This window comes from Xenopus laevis, chromosome 6S (assembly GCF_017654675.1).
Source record: "Xenopus laevis strain J_2021 chromosome 6S, Xenopus_laevis_v10.1, whole genome shotgun sequence".
In the NCBI taxonomy this organism is placed as follows: Eukaryota; Metazoa; Chordata; class Amphibia; order Anura; family Pipidae; genus Xenopus; species Xenopus laevis.
This window is the reverse complement of record NC_054382.1, coordinates 96,607,789-96,630,528: the sequence shown is the minus strand read 5'-3', so window position 1 is coordinate 96,630,528 and position 22,740 is coordinate 96,607,789. Positions and strand designations below refer to the sequence as shown.

Here is a 22,740-nt window from a genome sequence, read left to right as displayed (position 1 = left end):
AACGATTCGAAGGATTTAAATCCAACGATCGAAGGAATATCCTTCAATCAAAAAAAACTTAGGCAAGCCTATGGGGACCTTCCCCATAGGCTAACATTGACTTCGGTAGCTTTTATCTGCCGAACTAGGGGTTCGAAGTTTTTTTTAAAGAGACAGTACTTCGACTATCGAATGGTCGAATAGTCGAACGATTTTTACTTCGAATCCTTCGATTCGAAGTCGTAGTCGTAGTGGAAGGTCAAAGTAGCCCATTCTATGGTCGAAGTAGCCCAAAAAATACTTCGAAATTCGAAGTTTTTTTACTTCGAATCCTTCACTCGAATTTAGTGAATCGGCCCCTTAATGTGTTGACGGTTTTAAGTTGCTTTCAAGAAACATGGTTTATGCACTGTATCTTTTTGAGTACTTTTCAAAGAAATCAAGAGAGGTCTTGAACTTGGTTTTGTATTGATTTTTTTTTATTCTTGTCCTTATTGCTACCATTTTAAAGCAGTTATTCCATATAATATTTATTATCCACTTGGCATAGAAAACCTACTAATGCCTCTGGGCAAAAGAAAGGCATTCTAGGCATTTCAGAAAAATAACTTTTACTGAGAAAACATACTTAAAGTATTAGTAGTGTAGTGTGTGTGTGTGCATAATTAATATTACTGAAATATCGAAATTCATTGTACACTTTTATGTTATATTTGATGTTTTGGACAGATAGAATGTTAATTGGGAACTGTGTAAAAAATAGTCAATGCTTTGGTAATGAATCGACTTTTTTTTGTTAGTCATTTGGTACAACTGAATTTATCCATAGTTTTACATGTTAAAAATAGGCATCATAGATTTCCACTTTTTAACACAGAATGAACTTTTTGATTTTATTTGTAGCAAGTGCTGATATTAATATTTGATGGGTGTCCATAGAGTAGAGAATGACATTACAGATATGGGACCTGTCTTCCAGAATGGTCGGGACCACCTGGTTGTTTCCAGATAACGGATTTTTCTGTAATTTGGATCATACCATAAGTCTGATAGAAAAATTAAATAAACCCAATAGGCTGGTTTTGCTTCCAATAATGATTAATTATATCTTAGTTTGGATCAAATGCAAGGTACTGTTTTATCATTACAGAGAAAAATAAAATGTATTTTAAAAAGTTGGTTTATTTGATTATAATGGAGTCTATGGAAGCTTTCTGGATAATGGTTTTCTAGATAATGGATCCCATATATATCTGATCAAACGCAACATGTCCCCTAAAATAGTTGTGCATGTTTTTTTGGATAGCCGACCCTAAATTCCCTCAGCTTACATTATATTATATTTTAAGGGGCTAATTAATGACTGGTAAATTTTAAAAAGTATGGTTATTTGTTTAAAATGGGAAAATATGTAAAATTAAATTCCTGTATTCTAGAGTTTTTACGGATAAAGGGTTTGCAATTATAGCTCCTATCACCCATGCTACTTTTCAGCACTGGGCCACCATTATCATGCCAGGTTATAGTGTTGTTATATAGTAAATATATTGTATTTGGATAATACATGTTGCTGGGAAGAAACTAGCCAAAGATTTCCTAGGGTGATCTGCAACATAGGTTTCTTAGCTTTAGATTGGGTTTTGTTCTTTTTATTTTCCTGGATGATGTCCCTTAGTATAAATAAATTACCTTTGACTGATGCTTTATGCACATATAAAAGATCTTGTTTAAAGGTATCCAGGGCAGAGCATGAAAGACTCAGAATAAAAGGTATTTTAGGTTTATTTTGCTGATGACCTGAATTTTGTATAAAGTAAATGTCAATATGAAAGAACGAAATAACCCTTTATGTAAAGGACATGTACCCATGGGTCTATTTACTGCCCAGGCAAGACCTATTATTTTCTGCATTGTAGGTTATACATCAGAGGGTTTCGGTTAAGAGCAATATACGGTAGTTATTTGACAACTCTGTTAATTTTATGACTTTTTTCCTCATGTTTTTATTCCTTCAGCTATTTGTGTCTTTATCCACATACTTATCTATTAGGGATGCACCAAGTCCATCATTTTTTTGACTTGTTCAATTAACAAATTCTCCTGAAAAGATTAAAGCAATACCGAACTAAATATAAACTATAAAATAAATTGTCCAGATCTTTAAAGTCGCATGAATTGAATTTGGTTTGGCTGAACACTTAGGATTTGGCTAAATCTGGTTCATCTATCTATCTCTTGCTCTCTCTCTCTCTCTCTCTCTCTCTCTCTCTCTCTCTCTCTCTCTCTCTCTCTCTCTCTCTCCACATACTGTCTATCCCTTTAAGTTTTTTGCTGTTTGTCTTAATATACTGCTGTCTGTCAATTTCTATATTGCTTTCTATCTTTATCACTAGCATTCTGCCTACATCGCAATCTGTCTTTATACCACTGTCTATTAAGCATTAAATTTTATCGATAAGTCTTGGTGCTCAATTTTAAAAAGCCCAAGTGAGAGAGAGCGACAATAACGGGAATTTTAAATTGATGCCCAGATATTGCTTGTTGGCCCATGATATTCCTCTATAAATAGATTTCACTGGCATCTGCGTAAGAGTTTTATTAGCACCATTCTTCCAAATGCGCTATACAGTATGATATATTTCATTCTCGACCCTTGTAGCAAAGGGTCTATAACCTTACCTATAACAAAAAAGTGATACTGGAGTATCCAGTATTTTACTGTTAAGCAACAACAATGTTTTCAAGTTTTTATTATTGAGTGGCTAAATCTTCTGGTGGGCTTTTATATATGTAGGAATATTTAAATGTATTCCCATGCCCTTCAGAATGCAGAGTGAGCCTGACATGCCTAAAATATTTGATTTCTCTCACAGCAATAAAAATGCTTCTTTCTCTTTATCTATTTTCTGAAATAGGGTTTTTGCTGCTTAATGTGGCCTTTATTTGCAGTTACTGTCAGCCGCAAAACAACACTGGCTGTTAGATGTGGCTATAAAGTATAGCCAAATGAGATCACTTAAAGAATAGTCCAGTGTAAAAAAAAATACTAGGTAAATAGATAGGCTGAGCAAAATAAAAAATGTTTCAAATGTAGTTAGTTAGGCAAAAATGTAATGTATAACGGCTGGAGTGACTGGATGTCTAAGATAACAGAACAAAACACAACTTCCTGCTTTTCAGCTCTCTAACTATGAGTCAGTGACTTTAAGGGTGGCCACATGGGACATAACTGTTCAGTAAGTTTGCAATTGATCCTCAGCATTCAGCTCAGATTTAAAAGCAAAGGTTATGACCCATGTGGCCCCCCCTCACGTTTCTGATTGGTTACAGCCTGGTAACCAATCAGTGGAAACCAAGAGAGCTGCAAAGCAGAAAGTAGTGTTCTGGCTATTATGTTACACATCCAGTCACTCCAGCCTTTATACGTTACATTTTAGGCTACTAACTATATTGAAACTATTTTTTATTTTGCACAGCCTATCTTTTTACCCAGTTTTTATTTTTATACGGAATAATTCCTTTGAAGCTTATAAATTGCCAATAAACATGTTCTGATCACTCACATAGTCCTTAGACGTTTTGGAGAGTAATTAAATTGAAGAATAAATATTGGGTGTGTGTGTTTTATAGCAGTTTGAGCACACCCAGTGTGTTACACACCTAAACAGTGTTCAATACTGTATGTTAAATACATTCTCAAACAGCAGTTAGAGAGCAGGAGAGAAATGCTTGCTGCACAACCTGTGCTCTGCCAGAGTAATTTAATTATGGGTAGTTAGACGTTTGTGTAATTTGTTAATGGCCATTGCTTGCACAAAGAGCATAATTTTGCTAGGGCACCAGCAATTTGATGCATTTTTCTCAGGGTGCTGTCAAATGAAAGAGCGTTTTCATTGAATTTCATATTGTGCTTTAGCCTGGAGGGAGAATACCAATGAGGCAGTAAGCAGTTCTGGGTTTTGGACTTATTAGAATGCATGCAAGAGCAAAAGGCAATAATCCCTCTGTTTTTTTAAAAGAGCCTGCTATGAAATTGGACATCTTATATCATGACATACATATTTTGTGTCTCTGATATAAACATTTTGATGGCTTTTTTCCCCCTTTTTTTACCAAAACATCTCTTTCCTTGTGTTTTCCGCTTTCTTTCTTCCAAACAGTCTCATTGTCGCATTTCTCTACTTCATTAGCTGCTAGGATTTCTGGTCTAAGCTGCTTTTTCTGTTCTACATTATGTCTAACGGGCTTTATGTATTCCATGCTTAATGAACTGTTGTCTGAGGATTCTGAAGGGAAACATTTCAGGAAGCAAATAAAACTAAAACCCTTTGTAGCATCTTTTTGCTTCCTCGATGCACAAATGGTGCTATTTTCTGTTTCTCTAACTTTGGCATATTTTTAGCTCTCCCAATCATTTACCCCCATTTTCCCCGGCATTTGCACACACATTTCTGAGCTTTGTGCAAGTGTGACTGCTGAACTGTGAATAATGAGGCTTCCTTTTATAAGTAAGAAATCAAATACATGCCTTCCTGACAGGCTGCTTTGTACAGAAAATAACCAGAGGTAGAACTGTGCACAGATATACAGTTTAATGAAACACACATGCACATATATTCTCTAAGCTCTAGCAAACCAGTACAGTGCAACCTTTCTGAATAAGATTTATGCAAAGCTGGTCAGTTTAGAGTCATGTCTTGGAAAATTAGGCTGTGAAATTGGCACATCTAATGCACTGAAGATTATTTGCAAGTTTTGCTTAACTCAGTAACTATGCCGTGATTGTCTAGTGTCCCTGAAAGAATTACTGATGCCCTGTCACTCTGGTTTCACAATAGTTTCTAACATAAAATTCAGGACAAGACATTTCAAAGCAGAGACAGAACTCTACAGAAAGTGTGATGCCACCTACCATTAGCTTTGGACAAAACGCTCTTTTGTCAGACATTTTCCTTACCCCAGGGTGTTCTGCTTTTAATTCTCTTTTTTCTCTTCTATGTGTGTATTTATATACTAATCCAGCATCCATATCTGTTCCATTTTATCCTTTAAAAACTGCCATAAAGCCCTGCGGTTGTGAGTACATCTCCAGAGAGAACAGAGAAATAATGGTGTCTGTTAGGTCATAGACTGATAAATGGCATATGTATATATGTACATATATATATATATATTTATTATATATATATATATATATATATATATATATATATATATAATATATATATATATATATATATATATATATATATATATATAGTCCTGCAGTGTGACAGCACTCCAAGGAATTACAAACGTTTGTAATTCCTTGGAGTGCTGTCACACTGCAGGACTATATATTGATTTTTTCGACCAGCACCCAGGTTAAGTTTTTGGCTGAAGGTGTGTGTCCATACGAACTGTATATATTATATATATATATATATATATATATATATATATATATATATATATATATATATATATATATATATATATATATATATATATAAAACCCCAGTTGGATTGTTTTGGCCTCCAATAAGGATTAATTATATCTTAGTTGGGATGAAGTACAACTGTTTTATTATTACAGAGAAAGATGAAATATGCTTTAAATTGTTTGACTAAAATGGAGTCTGCAGGAGATGACCTTCCCATAATTGGGACCTTTCTAGATGACGTGTTTTCAGATAACGGTTCCCAAACTGTTTTATATATATATATATATATATATATATATATATATATATATATATATATATATATCCTGATGATGATCCCCAATGGATCGAAAAGTTTAAATGTGAGCTTGTGTAACATAGTTCTCCTTTGATTTATTTGGCATTTACATAAGATATTTCCAGGCAATGGAGTTAAAGCTTTTTTTTAATCATGTTTTGGGGGATCTTAGGGTCCTAACTGGACAATTGCTTTGGAGCTGTCGACTGGACTTTCATGATTGATATGTTTTATTAAGTTGGAGCCTGGCCATCATTTTTTCCGTACTCATCCTAAATGGGTCTACCCATTATAATAATTTACACCAAAAATCTTTTGTAAAAGAAACTATGATATAAGAGGAAACTCTTATTATATGTTACGCAGTAAGGAGTATAATTCATCTGTTCAAAGCCTAAAGCAGTTACTTCATAATTTTAATAGTTCTTCTTCTGTATTACTTAGACATGCATTAAATGTGAATTTTTCTTCTGGCAGAAGCAGCAAAGGTTAATATGTGATATTCTGTATGTTGCCTTACCCATCTGCTGCTTTTCAAAATATGTCCTTGACAAATAGGACCATCATATGAGGTCACATAGTTTAGGGAAGGAAAGAATCTGTCTGCAGTATGACACACTGTACTGTCTATTTCACTATAACAATTCTTGTAAGAACCCTTTGTCGAATATGAAAAAAGAGATCTTATTCTAGATGCAGACCAGTAGAGAAAGTTATTTTGATTTCCTTTATGAGGAAAATTCATTTATTGTAAAAACTGTTTTTTTCTTATTTATTGTGTATTAGAAGTTGCCTTAAAATCCACAGTTGCTTTTACTTCCTATATTAAGAATGATTAGTAGTAGTAATATGTTGGAGTAGGCCATTTGGGTAAGTATCCCTTTGCTCATAAAGATTCCAATGCTGTTTATATTGAAGTCATTTAGCTTGAAGGCTAGTGCCGCTATCCCCACAATTGTTCCCAATTCCATTAAAGTCTCTGTTTCAAGCTATAGATCAGCTAAAATATTAGCTAAAATGTGCATTGTTCAGCATTCTATATATAAGCTGTAAATACGAGTTCTAAAAACTCTTAAATGCCCATTTGGGTGTAGTTTCCTGAGAATAAAGCATTGACAATATAAATCTAAAATGATGTTAATATTTTATAGTGTGTGTTTTAGGTTGCTGGGCCTTATAAAATGATATGTAAATCACAGTTTATCTGCATCAGACTAACTGACAATTGGAACATCTATAGGTTAATAAAGCAGCTCTGCTTGCAAAGGACTAAAATCCACCACAATGCACCAGGTTTATATTCAATACTCAAGCATAATTGTGCTAAATTTATCAATATGGGCAATAAAACGTGTGCCCATTTGCTAAATCTAGACATTGCCCCAAATGATTCAATTTGCTGTAGGATTAAGAGTTCAAATTTGTGCAACATGCAGGTTTAAAGTTGGGCACCCTTGCACCAAAGTGTGCTGTACCTTATATATTATTCTCCAAAACTAGCACATATTGCAACTCAAAGTAATTATAGAGAGTGCAAGTACCCACTGGCACTGGTGTTTTTTCGAGTGGCAAAATGGGTTGTTTCGAGTTGTAATAATTGAATAAGTGATTTTATTGTCTTCTTCACATTGGAATAGGATGGCTTTTTTGGTGAAGGGAAGTGAATGTATTTGCCCAACTTTCTCTTAATGGGCTCAGTACTGATTTTATTCTCTTTATATCTTTCCAGTGATGTTTACTGACTGTGGTACTGATAGACGGATACAGTATGAAACCAGTAACCCAACAGATTTTCGGATTGATGGTGATGGAATTGTGTTTGCCTCAAGAACTTTTGACATTTCTCCAGAGCAGGCAGAATTTTTAGTGTATGCACAAGATGAAGATACCAGAGAACTGTGGCATGTGACTGTGAAAATCACTTTAAGGCCACCGCATGAACATCATTTGCACCAGGTATGGCTTACAGCTTTTTCTTTGTCATACAGTACATTACATATACAGTAAGATTATATATTGGAATGGATATGCCAATGTATCAATACAATTCATTTTTAGTTTGATCGAAGCAGCAATAGTCCAAAACTATGCATGTTTTTCTTTGTTTAAATATATATATCTGTAGTTTTGAGATGAAACTGATGGCTTGGTTGATGGACCAAAGCAACAATGCATGTTTTGGAATACCACAATGGATTATGGACAGCAGAAGACCTGTAGTAAAATATAAGAAATAAAAAAGCAGTAATAACAATAAAAATGAATCTGTATTCTTTTAGCAAGTCACTAAACCTAGCACATAAAAGTTAAATTACAAAGCGTTTAAATTAAACGTGGACATATTTTAGGCCTTGGCCTCAATCTGCCCGAAATAACTCAGACATATTCTCATTCTGCCCAAAACCCACCTTCTACTTTTGGGTCAGTGAATCAGAAATCTCTTGCCAAAAGGAAGAGTAAGCTTTCATCAACAACAAATGTTAATATGAGAAACCTTGCTTTTTTATATACAGTATCATTCTAAAGTCACCTAATATCCCTTGGATTTTACATTATCTATTACATATTATTCATTTAATAACTGGGGCATGTTATGGCACGTTTGCCCTTTAAGGGAATGTCAACCCAAAATGTTTTGTGGCCCAATAAAAAAAAGCATAATTCTAAGCATCCTTGCATTCATTACATATTTTCTATGGTTTTTAAGTTATTTGTATCTGTATTGGTATTGAAACAGTGTTTGTCTGTCCCTTTCTATTCTCAAACAGTGTCAAGGCAGCTGATTAACAGACCTGTCTTTGCTGGGGAACTAAGACTTTTGCAATATTGTTTAAAAAGTAGCAACTAAGAGTTAGGCAAATGTTACTAGCAATTGTTTTTACAAATACCTTTAAAAGCACTGGAATTTTTGTTTTTATAAATCCATATTGGAAAGTTACATAGAATTATGTTTTTGGCAATTTTTTATTTTGGGGTTGACTTGCCTTTAAAGTGCCTGTGAAAGCCTCACTGGCATTGCAAGCCTTGTATTTCTAAGTGCCCCTTACAATTAATTGTTTTAATGTGTTTTATAATAACATATGTTGCATGAATGGAAATTAATAACAACAAAATTAGTTAAGGCATGATTAACTTTAGCAACAGCCACCTAGTATTATACATTTATGCAGTTTCCCTGAGCGGACCATGTAATGTATGCCTAAATGCAATATATTTATTATTACTTTATGAGAGGTATTTTTTTAAAAAAATCAAAGCTTCTCACAAGGCAGACCTAATGATTGACAAGGAGATGAATGGTACAACGATAAGAGGATCCAGTAGAGACAATTCCTGTTTTCCCCAGCCTCTCCTAGGATAAAGCCCGGTGTTTGGATAAGAGGTCGGCACCTCTCCAATAAAGGGAAAAAATAAAAGTAGTTGGATCCAAATATATTAAAGGGACATCATATTACCCTGCGATGGATTCTGAACACAAAAATGTTTTGTAAGGTGTTTTCTTCTATACAACGTTAAACAAAAAGGTTCTCACATAAGATTTTATATATTCAAAAGGTTTGGGTGGTAAAGTCATGTTTTTCCATAAACAAGCAACACGGAGCTTTATTTTTGGAATCTTATAATACAGGTATATAGGATGTATTATCTGGGATACTTGGGGTTGCCATATACAGGGGTTACCTATAGTTTGGAACACCTCACCTTAAAGGAGAATTCAACCCTTTAATTCGAAAAAAATTTTTTGTAAATTAAACCAGATCGTGGTTGTATGTTAGTTCAATTTTTAATTCAATGGGAAAAAATTGAGTTTTAATAAATAGCCCCTTAAATCTTCAATACAGTCTGGAAACAAACCATACAAAATATGCAGGATGGCACCAGTTTATTTTATAAAAAACAATATGTATTGGGCCTGTTATGCAGAATGCTAATGGGTATTTCCATAATTCTCCAACAAGTACAAGGTACCGTATATACTCGTGTATAAGCCGACCCGTGTATAAGCCGAGGTACCTAATTTACCTAAGAAAACTGGAAAAATGTATTGACTCGTGTATAAGCCTAGGGGCCCCATGTCAGATTTCAAAATGTGAATGTGTAAATGTGTAATCATGTTTTATGGCATAGAAATCTATCTAAAACTATTTAAAAGAGCCTCCCCATAATTCCATCAGCAGGAACATGACACTGCAAAAATATGCTTACCCTGAGAAGGATCAGTGTGGGCCAGGTTATAAATAGCCATTGAACCTCACATACTGGCACCCAGTACATTTGAATGTTGGAGTTCACTGTGACTCCCACCATAAGTCACAAGCTTGGCATGTTTCTATCTGACAACAGCAAGAACTTGCCAGGCAGCATTGTTCTCCGCCCTATGTACCTGGCGTAATGATGACAGAATGAAAGGGGAGTGACAAGGCAATTTATATGTACATGTACAGCTCCACAGATAGCACTCTGCTGCTGGCAAACTTGGAATCAAGCTTTAGGACCTTTTAACAATGGCCGCCAGGGGCCCTGTGAAAGAGCTGCAGGACGGTTCACTGTGTCCACTCTCCGGGCGGCGCGTCCTTCCCTGCCGGCGTAGATACCGTAGGCGCCGCTACCCACGTGGCGGCCATGGGCGCCGCCATTTTGGGAGCGAACGCCGGCAGGGAAGGACGCGCCGCCCGGAGCTCCTGGACCTGCTCCGGGCGGCGTCACAGACAGTCCTGCTGGGGCCGGGTCACAGGGGGTCGCACTGCTGGGCATATCTACGGTATGACCCGTGTATAAGCCGAGGTTGAGTTTTTCAGCACATTTTGGGTGCTGAAAAACTCGGCTTATACGCGAGTATATACGGTACTGTTTTATTAGCACAGCGAAAAAGGAAATAATTTTGAAAAACTTGAATTATGTGGTTCAAAGATATTTATGGGAGGTGGCCTTCCCATAGTTTGGATCTTTCTGGATAACAGGTTTCCGGAAAAGGATCCTATACCTGTACTAACATACTGTTATCTGTGCCTGTTTCTTATCGTATTAGTGAAATGTAGAGCATATGCACCTGATGAGTTCTGGATGTGTTTATTGATAGCCTTATAACAAAGCTTTCGTTTTGCACAAGGGTTCCATTTAAATTAATTGTTGTCTTGAAACATATATAAGTGAATTCAAATGTAACAAACAGCCGTTTAAGTGGCGTTGATTGGAAATAACAAAACAAATAAGCATAGCTCAGCTAACTAATGCTCAGCTAATTAATGTTATATGCTGAGATTACCAGTTGCTAATTAGCTCTGCTAGCTAGATGTTGGTCATCATTGATTTTCAATAAGTTATCTCATGCAATGTGGGTAATGTAGTGTTTAGCTGCAATATATTTATCGAGTAGCAGGCATTCTAGTGAACACCACATGTAACTGATTATGTGGAAGTTCCCCTATGATTGGAATTTACCTTTACCACCATTTGTCACATATTTAAAGGGGAACTATCTGCTCAGGGTTTTCTATTTCTTTATAATACATATAACACAGCCTTGAAAGGACAGTATAGGTGATGAGAAGTTCTGAAAAAAGTAATTTACTTAAATATTTTAAATGTTATAATCACTTTCCTGCGGCAGCTTATTTCATCAGACATAATACTCAACTTTTCTCTCATTTAATACATAAAAACACTTGTGCAAAAGTTCACTTTTAAGGGAAATAAACCCCCACCCCTTTTTTAAGCAGCAGTTCCCTTGCAGAGTTTTACCCTCACCACCTCTAAGCCTAAGCACAAGGTATCATGTAGTGTAATATAGAATGACTCAAATTGCGTGTAAATACCTGCAGCACCCACAACGGCAAGGGAATTGTCTTGTGTTTTTTTGCCGACACAAATTGGATGTAATGAAACAACTTTGCACATGACGGTACCTATGCTGCTTGATTGGTGGCAAAGCAATCCTATTTAATGTTTAGTTTAATGTTAAGTTTAGTTAACTTAAAGTATAGAGATGCAAATTATGGGAAAAAAGCCCTATTCAAAAAACTCCAGGTCCCATTCATTCTGGATAATAGATCCCATACCTGTACTTAATCCTAACTAAGCTATCATGGATCCATAAACTGTTGATGGTCTGGAGAGGCAGAGCCAGCAATTTTTATAATCTGTGTATGGACAGTATAAATGATCAAAACAATCTGCTGATTGTTCCTCTTGGTAACTGCACCTACAGTATTAAATTACATACCTCCCAACTGTCCCGTTTTGAGTGCGACAGTCCCGCTTTTGACAGCTCAACACGCTGTCACAAATTTTTACTGATAAGTCCTGGGTTTCTCTTTGATCTGCTGCACTGAACAGCCAGAAACAGATAAAAAGTATCTAACTTAATTGTGTCTTAACAGACAGCCCAGAATTGATACTTGACATACTTTTGTAACAGTTTGATAAGATAAGAACCTAGACTCACAGCTTAAAGGGCAATTTACCTTAATTTGCAAAACTGTAATAACATATAAAAACCACAGAAATGTGTTCAAACTTTCATAACCTGCCAAATTATGTAAAATGAACATGGTAATTAGGGGGTATGGCCACAAAAAAGGGTATGGCCAGAAAAATTACGGCCGCCATGCGCGACAATACTTTTTGTCTCTCTTTCTGTTTCCTAGATTTTGGGAGGTATGAAATTAGCTCCAATGTACAAAATAAATAATAAGGAAAACTACTTTTTGGATTTTCTTTTTTTTTGTGCTTACATAGCTTAAAGGACAAGGAGTAGGCGGAGGGTGCCAATATGTACAACTAGAGACAAGTGTTGCCTTGAATAGAATTGCACCCCAGTTCCATGTTTTAACAGAATGGAGTGCCGACCAACTATTACAATCACTAGGGGTGTCTAACATATTGTCCCCACCTCTGTGATTAACCCCTTTCATTGCTCTTCAATCTTCCTAACCTAGGTAATATAAGTCTTCTCTATCCAGTGATATAAACTGACTCCCACTGAAAATGAACGTGTGTGTGTGTGTGTATGTGAAATGTGTTATTTTATTAACACTTTACTGACAGCGTGTCATTCTTTCTTCCCATGGGTACAGAACCTTTGGCAATGAGATTTGGTAACACAGATCTCTCTTTAAAAAAAGCTATGTGAGCTCTGTGTGTATATACACTAATGTAAGAGATTCTTTATTTTGAAACAGTCCTTTACTGAAGAATAAGTAGACACAATACATTTATCAAGACTTCCATTTTGAAAGGCATATTTATCACCCATTAAAAAGCCCATAGAAATTAATAGAGAGTGGCAGAATTTCACTCTAGAGGACTGCTAACTTCACTTTTTGATAAATATGCCCCATACAGCGCTGGCCAGTTGCCCTCCAAGACTGATCACAATAATATGTGTTATTTTCATGGAAAAGTAAAACCTTTTTAATGTCAGTATCCCTTTAATAGAGAGGTCAGAGACCTCAGCAGAATTTTATAGAATAGAAAAGGGCCAGAGATCAGCAGGAGGACACATTCAGCAGAAACCACAACAGCAAGGTCAGCAACAGAAGGTCATTGTTCAGCTTTTTATCCATTTTTTTCCCATGTTGAAAACCTGTATGGGTTAAAAACATCAAACTAATTGTTTAATATGGCTTTTTTGTTTTTATATTTGTGTGTGCTATGCTTTTTGTGATGGAGGCCATTGTTCTGGATGGAGAATATCCCTGAACAGTTAGATGCTTAGTGGATAAATTTGTTGTTGCTGATTTTAAGAAATATTTATTTTTAATTTTAAATGCTGAAAGGCATTTATTGTGGTAAGCCCTGGTGCTTATGGATAAATTCCTTACAGGAAAAAACAGATCCCAAGTTTTTTGTTAATTGATCCCCTACCTGTAATAACAAAAACCCCTTGTCAATGGAAATGGAAGTTCTAGGTTGACTTATATGTCTTCATACTGTACATGCGCATATTGCAGGCATTAATAGATCTTTCTGTCCATATAGACCAGCTGCAAATCATTACTATCCCATATTTTATACTCTATATACTGATATTTACTTCCACTGTACTACTGCATAGCAAGGCTTTCGACCGAATAGATTTAAAATAAATATAAATGAAATAACAAAGTACAATACATTACTATTCCTGTACAAAGTATATTTATCAGGGGGGCCATTAGAAAGGGTTTGTGGTTAGCCAAAATTCCCATTGCCATGCATTAACTACATTGCCTCCTGTTTAGCCATAGTACCCGCGTTTACAACTTTATGCGGCTTATAGATAGAATACTTAGCATCCTCACCTGCAAATAGGTCCTGCGTCTTTTTTTCTTACATGAAAATAAATTAAAAATCACTAGATAACCATGTCTGAAGACTGAAGGGTTGTAACTGTGTGATAACATTTTTACTTTGACATAAGTCTAATTAATTCTGTTAAAGTTAAATAGAGGTATACATTTCATTTTCATGGATGGCTATTGGCTAGCTAACCATATGGAAATGCTCCAGCTTTTTTAACTTAATAAAATAGATGAAGGAACCAATAAAAATAAAACAACATTTTTCCAAAACCAGTTATTTATCGTCTAATGGTTTTAAGTATAAAGAGTACATGGGGAAATGGGAGTTGTCTATGGTGGCAGATCATAGAGAAAAAGGTTGACATTAGGGCTCGCTGAATCTAAAAAGTCTCTAGATTTGAGTAAGAAATAGACAATTGCAGCCTGAATCTGAGTTCAGTAAATAGTAATAGTACAGTTAAAAAGGACATTATCTTCTCAATTGATATGAAATAAAGGCTCATTATGAATGGGTTTGTCCACTGGTGTCAGGGTTACATGATTGCAGGTTTCATGGCATGGTTATAATAATAATAATAATAATAAAAACCCCTTGTTATTTATGCTAATGGTGTTAATGTAAGGACTTGCTTTGTTTATAAAAGTGCGTTACTGACAAAAAATACCTTTAAAACAAAGTGGGTAGTCACAGTATAAAACCTTTTGCAGACAGAATGTAAGAAATGCAGTGGAACTTCACTTGCATGTAAAATCTGTATCCTGTTAATAAACCTGCGTTATATTTCACGCCACTTTACACTTGGCGAAGTGCGCTGAAATCAATAAAATAGATTTTACAAAACACAAGATAAAAATATGGCCATAATAATGCAGCTTTTCTTATGCATGTTTTTAAAAAAAAGTTTTCAGACAGGTATCATTATAAAGCTAGTTTGTACTCTTGCCTGAAATATAATTTCAGAGACTTATGAATACCCAGTTTTTAACACCACGTAGTGCTGTTTAAATGTGGAGGTATAAATTGTATTTTATAGCTGTTTTTTAAGCTCTTCTAAATAGGTCCCAGTCTAGAGATGTTTATATTTCTATCCCAAGATACTTTAAAGTAAGAATTTCATGCTGTGAAAAATGTTCTCTTTAATACTGTTTAAAATCAATATAGGATTTTGTCCATTTATCTGGCATCATCCATGCCGTGAAAGTAAATTTGTCTTAAAGATTCATACAGTCTGTATCAGTGAGCTGTAGGAAATCCCTCCTGCCATTTAGTTAATTACTTTAGTATAACAGATGCAGTTCCCGTAGCCATATATCCCATTTAAATATTGATTTTTTTTTTTTTAAAGCAGACAAAAGTTTTCTTATAAAAGATTTGTGACGCAGCAGTGAAGGAAAACAGAAAGGAATGTTGTTGACATCCAAAAAAGATTAATAGGCAGTGTGCAAAATGGGTCATCCAGAGCATCCATCAAGCATGACATAGGTTTAAAATAATTACAGAATTAATTCTGTAGGATTTAATAGGGTCATAAATATTGGAGACGTTCTTTACCAGTATATATTAAATGTGTCTTGGAACTCACATGACATTTTTTTTGCATGGATTGTGAAATCTAATATCGAGAAACGTTCTGTTAAGCTATTCAACCAGCAAGTGTGGAGTATTACAAGTAATAAATGCGCTGGTGTATTAATTGTGGTCTGTACATCTTTCAAAGGGTTTTTTTTAATTCTGTTATAATCTTAAAGTTTAAGAATTAAATGGACCAAGGGTGAAGATTTATGTCACGGTAAATATGAAAGAGAAAATAGGTAAATGCATTTAGAAAGATTCTGTGAGTTGACTCTAGGTAAAATGGATATCCTTTTCATACAAAGGTAAAATATTCATATGTCCTATAATATAGGATATGTTCAATAAAAACGTTTTCTGTTCAAAGGGTAGTTTTAGTTTTACTTTCTTATTTCAGGTTCGACTGTTGAAGTCCTTGTAAAGTCATTTGAAAAAGATCTGCTCAGTAGCCTAGAATGGACCCGAGGGGCCTTTGATAGCCCCTATGTTTTTATATAAAATTTTCCAAAACAAATCCATAGGCAAACAATAATGTGGATCATTTCAATGTGCCTATGCACATGCCTGCATAATCTAAGCTTTGAGTGCTTTGGAACCAGAGAGGTTGTGTGCTCTGGAACATCTCTACTGCTCATGTAAGAGAACAAAGATGCCATAAAAACTTGTAGCAAAATTAACGATACTATATGAATCCAGATCCATTAGTGTCTACTGATTCAGCACTACCTTAATGCTGTTAATGATTCTGTTGGTTGGTGGGCTATAAGAACACTCTCATTTTGCAAGACTTTTGGCTCAAATTATGACATTCATTCAGTGCCATTTGTAACATAAAATGAAAACTTTGATAGTTCTTATAGACAAGAGATAGCTTTAAAAATAGTAAAAAAATGTAATATTATAAAAAATAAATAGAAGACAGCAAAACTGTGCTAAATGTATCAAGGGAAATAAATCCCATAGTAATCATTAGATAAATCTTTACGTTATATGGCGACACACAATAACAGCACTCATTAGCCAACAATGGGGCAGATTTACTAAATGACAATTCGCTAGCAAAAGAGATTGTCGCTAGCGTACGTTCGCACCAGACGACTTTTCGCTCAGGCTAACAGTCGTTACTCCACAAATTCACTAAAGTGCGAATTTTACATACTGCCAGAGTTTCCTTTGCCACCTTAAACCAGGCAAACTGATAAAACGAAGCTACATCCTCCTCAATCTTATGTCAGTGACATCATATACGGTATGCCGGAAAGTCATAAAAGTCTTTTCATTTTTTAAAGCGGGATGGCCTTCAAAAGTCCTACCTATTAAAGATTTTTGTGTTTACATTCTTTTTCCAAACATTTGAGGGGCATGCCATATTTGTTTTAGGGTGGGCTAATGTCTAGGACATTAAGGGGTCTCTATTATCTTTATTATGGTTCCTTGGATATTTGTATTAAAAAGTGGCCACTTCAATTACACCAACATCTCTAAAAAGATATCTATACGACTTATATGTACCCGCCATGTTGAAATTGATCTAAGCGGATAGAACTAACTAAGTTTCACTAGGTAGCAATGAACTTCGCGATGAAATGCTTGCACTGCCAGGTAACACTACAGAAAAGTCAACAGCGTTTGGCTGGCAAGACGCAACTTCGCATGTTAGTGAATTAGCATAGTGATAGTGAATTTGCGCCTAGCAAACTGTGGCGGAGCCTTCGCTGGCGAAAATTTGCCTTTCAGTGAATTTACCCCAATGAATCTATGGGCCAAAATACAGCCTGAGTGGATCACAAGCCCACCTGGCTTATTTATTTGGATAATATACTTTGACATTTTAAAGAATTGAACAAAAAAATCTGGCTAATATTAAACCCTAATTCAGGGTTCTCCAGCTAAACTTTACTATGGAGAAAATATTTTAAAGGAAAAATTCAACCTTAAACTTACCTTTAATTAGGGACAGGTTATTACGTTTTGGATTTACTGTTTGTAACATGTTAGAAGAGCAGAGGTTCATCATTCACATCAGGTGGAGCTTACTAATAAGGTTCCTATCACATTCACACACAATATGGATAGTTTTATAAGGAGCCGGTGAACCTGCATGTAGACCATGGAGGCACCTTGCAGTCAGTACTCAAGTCATACCACTGATGTACATGTAGGGGGGAATTCACAAAAGTGTCGGAAACCAAAAAATGTCTTTAAAATGTCGTAGAAAAAGACGTAGCAACAACCGACAAATTCACAGAGCATTTCTCCACCAATTTTCCGACATGTACGACACTTTTGAATTAGTGTTGTTAAAAGTGGGCGTGGTTTTTTCAGCGCCACTTTTCCCGACATTTTTATGAATTACTCGTAAACTAATTTTTTTTACCGACAATTTTTCAAACATTTTAGGCTCTCCAAAATGAAAATGTCGGTCAAATTGTCTTTTGAAAAGTCTTGGTAAATGTCGTTTGTACGATGAAAAGATATACGAGATTTTAGAAAATTGTCGGACTTACGAGACATTCAGAGATGGTAACATCTGCCTTTGTGAATTTGCCGTTCGTACGTCATTTTACAAATTTGTCGACCGCCACTTCTGGGTTACTTATTTTACCGACACTTTTGTGAATTCCCCCCGTAGTGTTTGCATGTTATCAATCAGTCTTTATTTTTGTTTCTTTTTTTAGTCACAATTCTGTCCCTTGCAAGGCCAGAATTCAAACTGTTGTTCCCTGATTTTACATTTTCCTGGATTTTACACCATTTTTTTCTGGTCCCCTGAAAAACGTAAAATGGGGGTTCTACTGTATATGCATTATGTGGTGTTTAATTATTAAAAAGCAGTGTTTCTTCTCTCAAATCTTACGCACATGAAGAAACAAAATCTTACAAATTGTTGTTCTTTTTGTATTTTAAAGGGCTTTCACAAAGTCAGAGAAATTAAGTTTTCAACACAGCGTAAGCACAATGGATTGCAGAGGCAGAAGAGGGATTGGGTTATTCCACCAATTAATGTACCAGAAAACGCAAGGGGAACATTTCCTCAGGAATTAGTACGAGTAAGTATGAAAAATGAATGCAGAAGAACTAAATGTTATTTCTGCTTTGCACCAGAGTTGATTTATAATACAGTTCCAAGCATACAGACATGCCTTAGTATTTTTATATCAAATAGTGTTTTGCAAATTATTTTAACCAAAATGATGAATCAAATGTCCTGTTATGCCCTATGTATTATCCAGCTACAGTTTCCGGGTCAGCTGCAACATTAACTGCTGCCGGGTTTACTACTCAAAGCATTTATGTTTTCATATTATGACTGCGTATCACACAATGCTTGCAGCGGATGTTATAAATTGCATTTATTGTTTCTCATCTAGTCTTGCTGTAAGGTTTCGAGTTGGTTAAAACTGTTTTCTACTTGTCATATAGATTAGGTCGGACCGCGATAAAAACCTTTCCCTGCGGTACAGTGTTACTGGTCCTGGAGCTGATCAACCTCCAATCGGTGTCTTCATTATTAATCCAATCGGAGGGCAGCTGTCTGTGACAAAACCTTTGGATCGGGAGCAGATTGCTAATTTTCATGTAAGTTATCATTGTTATCTGTAAGGTGTCATAGTAGGTTTTTGATTGTTCCATAGTATTATTACATTATTCTGTTATAGTACTGACAATGGACGTTTATGCTTGGTAGCGGATATATTGATTGTTCACATAGACCATAAAATGACATTGTAGTAGTACACCAGCATCAGATTGAAGGCAATGCCCAGAAGATCTGTTATACATTGCTGTAAGTACTGTGGTTGAATTGACAGCCAGTTCATTGGTATTTCTATATAACTCATCAGGGACTGGATACAGCAGTATGTATCACTTATGACTGAGCAGTACACATAGTACAAACCGATCTGCTACCTCATATTTCTTTGAAAACTGCCATCTGAAAATTGCTTTTACAGCTGAGGGCACATGCAGTAGATGTAAATGGAAATCAGGTGGAAAATCCAATAGACATTGTGATCAATGTAATAGATATGAATGACAACCGGCCCGAATTTCTACACCAGATATGGAACGGCTCAATTCCTGAAGGATCGAAGCCAGGTACACCGTTTTCTACTTTTTCCCTAAATGTATTCTTTTTATCCTTTGAATGAATCCGTTTGTAACTTGTGTACTAACAACAATAATATTATAAAAATGGATATGTGCTGAAGGCTTGAATAATTAACTTAGCAGGCCTCTGCTGATGTCGAAAAACGGTTTCATACTGCAGAACAAATGAGCTAAATATGTGAAGACTAAAGCCACAGTGAGCATTAAATTAGTTGAAAATGCATTCTACAAGAACGCTAGGATTTTACTTGTACTCTAGAGGTTCCCTGAAGTGTAAATGATGAATAAGCGGAAGGCTTTACAATAAATGCATATTTTAGGGAAGTTCCCAAACCTTTTGAACATTTTTACATACATGGTATTGGGGAGCTACACAACCAGAAGAAATGTTTTAATGGTTGCAGAATAAGAGCTGTGATTGGCTGTTGGAATAATAAATAAAATGTTAGTGCAATTCCTAGGTGAATTTTGCTCCATTTAAGTGCAAATACAGTATATATATCACTGATAGGTGTTGTGAGTCTGATGTATAGAGGAAATTTGTAGGCATAAGCCAAGGGCATTCTGAGACCATTTTAATATGCTCTGTTAGAAATACAACACATTTTCTGACTACCAATACATAGCAAGTAAAAAAATTTAAAAAAAAAAGATTTACAAAAAATTCACGGAGCAAGTTGTCATTCATGTTTCCATGTAGGAAGCAGTGTCATCCCTGTAGACTCCCTTTCCTGTTTGATCAGCTCTGTGTATGGGAACGTTTGATCCAACAGAAGCAAATATTTTGAGAAGCTGCATGATATGTTAATGGTGTGCTTGTGCTTGCAGTGCGACAGAATTCTTTGCATGCCTCAAATGTTTATTTGTCTTTTTCCTAGGAACGTATGTGATGACTGTCACAGCTATTGATGGTGATGATCCCAAACAACCAAATGGCATGTTGAGATATAAAATCCTATCCCAGACCCCAGCCATCTCTTCCCCCAATATGTTTACAATTAACAATGAAACCGGTGATATTATCACCCTGGCAGCAGGACTAGACAGAGAGGTAATGTTTTGCTTTGTTTTTTAAATGCATAATTATAAAACACAGTAGGGCTCATTTATAAACACTGGGAAACTTTGCCCATGGGCAGTAACCCATAGCAACCAATCAATCAATAGCTTTTTTCAGCCAGCTGCATGTGGAACAATGAAAGCAAACATTTGATTGGTTGCTATGTGTTACTGCCCAGGTGCAAATGTGGCCAGTGTTTATAAATGAGCCCAAGTGATGCCTGGTATTCTCTGATTTATTTTTGTAGCCATGAAAATTCCGAGTACAAAAGCTTTTTGAAAAAAGAAATGGGACTGAAATTGTCTGAGACAGTGCCATTACCCAGCCATGGTAGCTGTTGCCTGAAACCCCGAAATTAACAAAGGGTATAAGGTTTGCATCAGGTAACCCACAGCAACCAATCAGCAAGTAATAGCTGTTTGAAAACCAAAAAAAAATGAATTGGTTGCTGTGTGTCACAAGACTTAAATATGCAAATTACAATTACATAAATATTGCACAATACTACTATACTAATATTGAATGCAGTTGTTCTCAGCATCACCACAGATGGATTACACAGTGCATGCCAGTCCTAGGTGTAAATTTAAAAAAATACTATATATTGTTTAATGGAATGGGGAATACTTTGTAGAGCTACTGCATGTTGCACTAATCCCATTAGGTTGTGATGGAAATATACGTGTATATATATATATATATATATATATATATATATATATATATATATATATATATATATATATAGATTCAAGATGGACCAGCACTCCAAGTTTTCAATCAAACAAGTGTTTATTTCAACATCACTCAAGTGTCCAACGTTTCGGCCCACATTATGGCCTTTATCAAGGATAAAGGCCCTAATGTGGGCCGAAACGTTGGACACTTGAGTGATGTTGAAATAAACACTTGTTTGATTGAAAACTTGGAGTGCTGGTCCATCTTGAATCTGTATACCCTGACTGACCAGGCACCCACTTACATCAAGAAGGAAGGAGTGCAGGTACTTTGTGAACATTTATATATATATATATATATATATATATATATATATATATATATATATATATATATATATATATATATATATATATATATATATATATACTGTATATATATATAGTAGTTCCCCAAGATTAACGCACTCCATGGCTTCATAATAGAAAAGAAAATTTATTGTCAATGTTTCGGTCCCATTCTGGGCCTTTCTCAAGACATAATATATATATATATATATATATATATATATATATATATATATATATATATATATATATATATATATAAAAAAAGCCGTAGGGTTGGTGCACACAAAGCACAAAATGGATGCCTAGGTGCTGGAACTGTTGAACATAGTATGAAAGTAGCAAAAAGAGTCCGCACACACAGGACTTGAGTGAGAAAATAAATTTGTCGTTTATTCAACGTTTCGGCCCAGTCACATGAGCCGTCTTCAGGACGTCTTCATGAGCAGTCTTCACTCATGTGACAAATTTATTTTCTCACTCAAGTCCTGTGTGTGCGGACCCTTTTTGCTACTTCTATATATATATATATATATATATATATATATATATATATATATATATATATATATATATATATATATATATATATATATATATATATATATATATATATACAAAAGCCATGAATATCTTGTAAATTATATCCTTATAAACGGTGAGTTCTGATGTCATCAGTTATAAACGGTGAGTTCTGATGTAATTTCTGTCACATGACTCCCTAAAACTTGTGTATTATAATAAATAAAGTACCCCCAATTGCAAAATATGAGGATATTAGAAGTTACCTCGGAGTTCCATGACCTGTATAAAAACACTCGGCCGGTCATGAAACTCCTCGGTGACTTATAATATCCTTATATTTTACAAGAGGGGGTACTTTATTCACTATATATACACCTCCCAACTGTCCCGTTTTTAGATGGACAGTCCTTCTTTTGACAGCTCAACCTGCAGTCCCTCATTTGTTCTGGAAAGTCCCATTTT

The 22,740-nt window shown here is 35.3% G+C and overlaps 1 protein-coding gene across 1 annotated transcript in view; it reads left to right on the top strand.

Moving 5' to 3' along the window:
• cdh2.S (cadherin 2 S homeolog) overlaps positions 1-22,740 on the top strand; it is a 159,732-nt gene that overhangs the window by 111,899 nt on the left and 25,093 nt on the right. The window contains exons 3-7 of the mRNA XM_018223680.2: positions 7,430-7,656; positions 18,465-18,605; positions 18,979-19,134; positions 19,512-19,656; positions 20,547-20,719. Of these exons, the coding sequence (XP_018079169.1) occupies positions 7,430-7,656; positions 18,465-18,605; positions 18,979-19,134; positions 19,512-19,656; positions 20,547-20,719 (842 nt within the window). The remainder of the gene's footprint in view (positions 1-7,429; positions 7,657-18,464; positions 18,606-18,978; positions 19,135-19,511; positions 19,657-20,546; positions 20,720-22,740) is intronic.